Consider the following 7,500-nt stretch of genomic DNA (forward strand, 5'->3'; position numbering starts at 1 on the left):
TTCAAAACTTATTATTTCCTGAAAAAAAAAACAAAAAATGAAACAAGTTTTGCTGTAAACATTTCTTCGGTTTTAAAGCTATAGTTGAGTTCAGTAGGAGAAAAAGTTCCCCGGACAGTGATCTATGCAAAATAGAAATGGTGTCGTAGCTCTTCCTATGCACAATTTGGCGATATTGGCGATATTGTCTCTGTATTTATTCCCTACATTGTTTTTTTGAACATTCGTGAAGTCCGTTTAGGAAGCTACGACTCTCCCGAAAAGCGCCCAGTCAGCGACATAACGCTTTCATATGATCAGCTGTCAGAAAAGCTTTTCTCTCTTCCGGTGCCATTGGTTAGAACGCGTGACATCATTCGGAAACTGATATCCCAATACTTCTTTTCACAGAAATGTGCGTTGAAAAAATACCAACCTTAACACAACAGTTTTGTTGGGTGTGGCGTTCATAAAATTGAAGATCAGCAGCACAACAGCGCCAAAGAGAAACGGAATAAGATTCTTGCAATCTCTGTCACAAGTGCCTTGTTTTGCAGAGCCATAGAGTTTGGACTTGTCAGAGGAAGGGATGCAACGGCAGGTCTCAAACCACTGCAGCAAAAAATAATAAATAACTAAATAATTACTTAAAAATAAAACAGAAAATTAAGCGGATTAGCAACTAGTTTACGCTTACTAGAGCTTTCGCGAGAAGAAAAATCGTCACGTTGGAGTTTCTCGAGGCGCAGGAAAGGGAACTCAAGCGAAATCCAAAAGATGGCGATGTTTAAATCAAATTTCCTGTGATACAATTTCGGTAAAAAAAATGGTCAAGTGCTATTTTCTTTGTTTCGTTTGATCAATGACAAGATCGCGCGAGTTTTAAAGCAAGTTATACTTCTCCGGTGAAGAATTCCTCCCAATAGGGGGGCACAGTTGTGCTAGAGGTAAGGGTGTTATTCGAATACAACATAACGAGTTTGAAAATCATGTAATAGTTCAGTAAAATTAAACACTCGCCCTTTGAAGAGCTAGTAAGTTGGTCTTCCCTCCTTTTCCATATTCATCCTCCCCTCGTAACGTACAGCCAGCATAACAAGGCGAAAAGTAAGATATCTGATCCTCTCCACACACGGGGTCATATTCAGTACTGCTACAGTGACATAACGAGTTGCATTGTGATGATTTGCTTAATTCTTCGAGGGTTCTATAAATGGCAAAAGAACAGGCAAGGATAATGAAAAGAAAGTTAATTAGTTGAACAACTCAAAGGAGTAGTGTCATGTTACTTTATTCAAACTTCAAAGCACATAAAGACTTCTTTGCATCAATGAAGACCAACAGTTTTGTTGCCAATATCCTGCGTGGATAGCGGTATTGTAAATGCGCGGAATAAAGAGGCCCTGACAGTGGGGGGGGGGAGGGGGGGAGGGGGGCCGTGTCGCTTGTCTGAATTTTAAAATCACTCGTGTCGGGGTTTAATCGGATCATTCTCGGCGGCCTTGACGTCACTGTCGGAATTTTGCTGGGAAAGGATGTCTTTTGTCGGAATACTTTTCGGGCCATGTCGCTAGTCGGAATTTACACTGTCAGGGCCTCAATAAAGTTTTGGCGGGGGAGCCGTTAATCGCAAGCGGGCGAAGCCGCGAGAAATACCGCCTGCCATAGAACTTGGGTTTTTGGAATGCCGCCCACGTTTATCACCTCACTGACCTCAACTGATCCCAATTAAACTAACCAATTTGAACATGCTTCTCGGCAGAGTTGAATGCAGAAAATTTGTGCGGTAAACAGAAAACTCTACTTAAATTATAGATAGTTTTATCCGAATGGCCGTAAATTGATTCGCACTGTTCTTTCGAAGTTTAGAGACGTTCAGTCCTTTGAAGGTTTCAGTGAGTTGTCACGAATGTTATACGTTTAAACGTGTGAGCTAGAGTACTAATTTAGATTTTTACTCAGTTTTGACCTAAAAACAGTAAATTTACATGTAGCATGCACGGTGCTCCTTTAAGTACTAATTAAGTAATTTAGACTGTTTACCCAATTTTGATTTATAAATTTTGACCTAAAAACAGAAAATTTAGCATGACATTGCCCCTTTACTTGTAACCAGTTGCAAGGAAGCTACAACCGCGTGATTGCGCTACACATCAAGTTGCTATAGCAACTGAGCTGTATTGACAAGCGGGGAGCTGGTCAAATGCAAGTGCCGTTTTGATCTCATGGTAACAAAAAATGACAGATTTAGTCAAAGAATTCGCAACGCAAGAGAGAAAAAAGAACTCTTGCATGATTTGCTTATTTCTACAAGGGTTCTGTAAATTCGTCACGCAAGAGAGAGGAACTTTACAATGCCTGAGTTTTTTGGTGACGTCAAATGAAGAAGATAGGGGAACAGGGGTAGCGCAGCGGTGAGAGCACTCGCCTCCCACCAATGAGGCCCGGGTTCGATTCCCGGCGTCATGATCATAACTGGGTTGAGTTCGCTGTTGATTCTCTCCTTGCTCCAAGGTTTTTCTCCGGTTTTCTCAGAAAACGCCAACACTGCCAAATTCCAATTCGTAAACCGTGGATAAACAAACAAACAAACAAATAACCGTGCCATTCACAGCCGACCTTTCGAAATTCCGACGCCCAAATTGTAAAATATGTTCTTTTGGTGTGAAGATTCATTTTATCAACGAAAAATATTCGAGTTCGGGTGAATCTTACAGCTGACTGCGTGTATTGGCTCAGCGTTTATTATTGGCTTATTCGCTCGTTTGTGTCTGTGGTGACAAGGCTAAGGTACACTTCTTTGACTACTAGCTTTGCGTTAGTCAATTCAAAACTACTGAAAAAAGATCACTGAATCAAAATTTTGGTCAAAATCATAGAGCGACTAAGCGACAGTGTTTTGAAAACTGCGATCCACTGTTTGTGCGTAGATAACATAAAGGAATGAAACCGGATTCTTTGAAAACCGATACAGGAGGCAACTACATTGACAAAAGTGGTTTGTCTTTGGTTTGCATTCAAAGAGAGCATTTTACTTTGAGACATTCTTTCAGTTTTGTGTACAACGCTTTATGATTGACTGGTCCGCAAAAAACAAGTTCGCTGGATCTTCTGCGTCTCTTATCAGTGGCAATTAACAGCCTACCCAGTTTACCTGTTGTTGTAACTGTAAGGATGACTAATACCAGCAAGCAGTGTGGTCTTACATCCGGGAATCAGGAAAGTTAACACGGCCCAGGTCCCCATAAACTGAAAGATGAAGCAGTATTTGGCAGCTATCTTGCACGACTTTCGCACATCCACTCGCTTGACAAGGTAACTCCCAAGGAAAATACCGCCCGCGGTCCCTGGGATTATGACAATGCCGGAGAGGATTCCTGGTTGAAGAAAAAAATAAAATAAAATTAGGCCATTCTGAAGTAGTTTCTTTTTCGCAATGCACCCGTAACTGTGTAGTCTCAACACCACCCGGCTCAGTCTGCAATAGATTATTTTCAAATGGGAGGCCTTTCCAATTGTGCAAATCACTTTCCCGTAATTAAGAACGAGGGTCAACAAATTTGTTTTCGAGATACAAGTGTTTAAAGACTAAAGACATGGTTAGGGTGGTTTTAGATGCCTTTACTGTGGCCATGGTAACCTATTACATCGCATCTGCGAAACCATCTTGATAAGGAGTTATTGGTGGTTCACATGGTACCATAACATTGTCGTTGCGTGAAGTAGACTGAATCCTTCTAAATAATACAGTTTCTTGAAAGTGTTGAAACTGGCTTGAGCCTCCTTAATTAAGGAAAAGTAACAACGTGCTACAGCATGGATCACACAAGCGACGCTAACCACCGCAACGCAAAACGCAAGCCCCAACGCAAAAAATGGATTTTTTTTTTCATTGTCTTGCACTTCCATTTTCGATTGCGTTTAGATGTGAACGTGGGCAACGCAACGCAACAATACTAGTTCCATGCCACCGCGGTTAAAGTTGAAACCACGAAGGACGTCAGCGTCACCCGACAATGGTAGAACGTTTGCGTTCTACGAGAAAGCGCCGCTTGCTCTTAAACTTGAATTTGGGTCGCGTGTATTATCCAGGCTGACCTTTCGGCACAACTCACAAACCTGCTGTCGAAGAAGACTTTCCAAACTGCGACTGAATAAACTTGGATACAAAGGGTCCCAGACCGGTTGCTATGAGTGTGGTGCAACAAAAAGCACACGTGTTTAGCATGAAAGTTTTGTTGGTCAGAAGAGCTTTAGTAGCGGGTAAAATGTCCTTCAGTCGACCTTGAATGTGTTCGTCGCGCGGGGGTAAAAGACCTTCTTTGATTGCGGCCATTCTTCTTTCCTGGGCACCTGGCATCTCTTTTGGGTAGCCAAGCAGGGCTACGGACGTACATAACAAAAGGAGACCCCCGAAAAAGTATCCGAGCCACCAAGCCCCGATCCAGCGGGGATCGTCAGGTGTTATGTCAACTCCAGGGGGCTGGGAAAGAAAGAACTATTTGGTGAGATCAAAGCTCTGTAGCAACGTCAAAGACCCTGAATTCAAAGGACTCTAAAACTTACCTGAATGAGGTCCACCCAAACGTTCAGCAGTGACCCTCCAGCCACGTACCCGATTCCTGGTCCGAAAAAGGTAGCTATGAACCAGACCCCTAGATACATGGGTGCTACCTTGGGGCTCACATTCTCGTCAATGTAGGCTGGACCGAGCGTAAACAACGGAGTTGTTCCGGCGCCTAGCAGAAGTTTAGCCCCAATAAACACAAGCATATACTTCCAAGCCGTGTGGCCTTTAGCTTCTGCGCAGGTTTCTACAGTGCTGGGAATTCCTGTGCTATTAAATAAGCAAAGGTCTCCTGTTGCAGTATTTTGAAATTCTAATGGTGTGTACTTGCCGACAAGGAGATGAGGTAGAGCGAACAGTAGACATCCCAGGCTCGTAACCATGGCTCCTATGCCAAGCCACCGAGCCTTGTTCCTGTGGCCTCCAAAGTAACTAATGAAAATGATCAGGAGAAGAGCGGACACGTCATTGGCTGCAATGATCATACCACTTTGCTTGCTACTGAGTTTGAAGCGTTTTTCTAGTGAAGTGAGACCCGCTGCTGTCAATCCTGTAGCTATCATTCCTAAAGACAAAGGAAAGCATTTGTTAACTGCGGTTAGCCATAGTACCAGCGGTTTTCAATGAAATGCCGTGAAAAAAAACATCAACTAATCACGGCAGGGCAATGGGATACAAAATGAACTGATCGAGAATCGACAAGAAAAGAGAACTGACAAGAAATGCAGATGATGTTACTCGCAACGACTTTGAACATTACCAGAAAGCGTTTTAAATTTGACGACAACCCACCCGCTAAAATATGGTGCCAGCTGTTCGCGACGAAGTTAAACCGAGCCTTACATATATGTCATCTACCAATATACAGCGTTGTGGTTAGGATTAGAGTCTGGGTGACTATGGTTATGGCGTCATTTATGAACCTGAGCTTACTTAGTGAAGGAATAGCATTATGGCCAACTTTACACTGGCACAAAAATCTGGCACGGCACTCCGAAATCTCGGTACCGTACCTACGCTTTTCGAGCACGGCACGTGTGTGAACAGAACAAACAGAAGGCAAATTAGGCACCCGTGCCAGAAATTATATGGGGTGCTGAGCAAATCTCGGCACTCAAAATATTGGTACCGATTTTGGAGAGCCGTGTCAATTTGTACGTGTGTAAAAGGGGTTTATATTTCTTGACGTATGTCATTTTTTAAAGTGCCCCTGTGATAAAAAAAATCACTTCCTTTGTTTCTTCAGATTTTGAAAGTGTGTTTGTCTGACTGGCAAATCAAGACACCGATAAAACGTTACGTGGATGAGCTTCATTGAAGCCCATAAAACACTACTCGTTAGAATTTTTAAATACAGAATGGTAACGAGGCCCGCCTTATTTTCTTGTATGCTCACACTTTGCACCATTGAATGACTCCAGAGGTACACGCTTTTTGTGAAATGTTCTTTGCGCAGTTAAAAAAAAAAACTCGATAAAACACTCTTGCTCGTTTGTTAAACAGTAATTATAATAAGGCACTTCCCTGCAAGGGAGCTCTCAAAAATGATTATTGCCCTGAATTTCGCTCGGCGCCGCCATCTTGAATAATGGTGACGTGTTACGGTTGCCGTTTGTTCACAGTTAATCGAGGGACTGGTTGCGAAAGCTTAAAACCTTCAAAAGCGAAAACCATGTTGTCGCAACCGATGTTGAATTGACCGTGACAGTGCACAATCTTTTGCTCTCGCTTCACACGGGTTCGCAAATTAGTTGTGCATAATTTAATCGAAAGATTTGATTGGTTATCTTCTCGAAAAAAGGTGTGTTTTGTGCAAAAAATACAGACAAAAAACCATCTTCCTGCATTATTATACATGTTAAATGTGTGAGATCATTCTGTACCAGGAAGGCCTTGTATTCCAACTTCTGTATACCTCAAAAAACATATTGCCACACCACGGCAGCTCACCTTGCATAAAAGAATAAATAGTGAGAAACACAAGAAACCATTTAGGCGTATTGAGCTTCTGAAGAAACTCGGGTCGATACGATCTCCAACCACACAGCAGATCCCTTTCATTGGGCTTTTCATCGTCCAACTCCATCTTTAGCAGCAAACGGGTTTAAGTATTTTGTTCAATCCAACGGTACGCCAAAATTTAGAAAGAAAGCATGGCCCTAAAAAAAATAAAAGAGTTAAAAGCTGAATAAAATAATCCAAGTGACCAGTTAGATTTTGATAACTGACGGGGCGATGTATACTCTGCTAAAATTTCAAGTTCAATGCATGCGCATCTAGATTTGGATACGTCATATGCGCAAATGACGATCGCACACCTCGTGATTGTTTTGCACTAACACGCGGATTTTTGGCAAGGGACATTTTTAGTAATAATCTCTCGGCAAATGTCAACAAATTCAAGATTTTCACTAATCAAGTTTCTATGACGTCATCACCTTTCTATTTTTAGCCACATTTCACAAGCTTCATACTTCCGATGGACGTTCATTACATAAATGAATTGCCTTTTATGGTATCTCGGCTCGTGCGGTGATTCAACCCTCCAAAGTTTTCCCAATGAGGTGAACACGCTTCATTTAACAAATAAAGAAGCCTCGCTTGTGATCGGTTCTGTGTTGTAAAGCACGTAGGAAGCGGATAGAGCTACTACTAGAGCACGGCTTCCCGTAAGTGCGTTACAACAGAACAGATCACAGGCGAGCCTTCTTTTTTGTTTTTTGATCAATTATTACTCCTAGTTTTAATCTAAAACCACTCGAACCAATTTATTCATTGCACGAGATGAATGAGATCATCGGGAATAAGCGAGAGACTTACGATAGCGCAAAGTTAGATTTTGAGGTGACCTTTAAGATCTACGACATCGACGCCATCCCTATAACACTATACATGGCACCCTGAAGTGAATTTAAGTCTGTTCGCGTAGAGGCTCCATAAAATATGTCCTTCAC

General features: G+C 42.2%; 1 protein-coding gene across 4 annotated transcripts in view; it reads right to left on the bottom strand.

The window, feature by feature from the left end:
* LOC138043508 (solute carrier organic anion transporter family member 4A1-like) overlaps window positions 1-7,500 on the bottom strand; it is a 36,070-nt gene that overhangs the window by 8,241 nt on the left and 20,329 nt on the right. For all 4 annotated transcript variants that reach the window (XR_011131274.1, XM_068889809.1, XM_068889810.1 and 1 more), the window contains 6 exons: window positions 6,497-6,705; window positions 4,546-5,111; window positions 4,099-4,462; window positions 3,134-3,356; window positions 1,000-1,186; window positions 416-591 (listed from right to left, as the gene is read on the bottom strand). Coding sequence is in view for 3 of the 4 variants with exons in the window: in XM_068889809.1 (XP_068745910.1) it covers window positions 416-591; window positions 1,000-1,186; window positions 3,134-3,356; window positions 4,099-4,462; window positions 4,546-5,111; window positions 6,497-6,632 (1,652 nt within the window). In the remaining variant the exon portion in view is untranslated. The remainder of the gene's footprint in view (window positions 1-415; window positions 592-999; window positions 1,187-3,133; window positions 3,357-4,098; window positions 4,463-4,545; window positions 5,112-6,496; window positions 6,706-7,500) is intronic.

This window comes from Montipora capricornis, chromosome 3 (genome assembly GCF_036669925.1).
Source record: "Montipora capricornis isolate CH-2021 chromosome 3, ASM3666992v2, whole genome shotgun sequence".
In the NCBI taxonomy this organism is placed as follows: Eukaryota; Metazoa; Cnidaria; class Anthozoa; order Scleractinia; family Acroporidae; genus Montipora; species Montipora capricornis.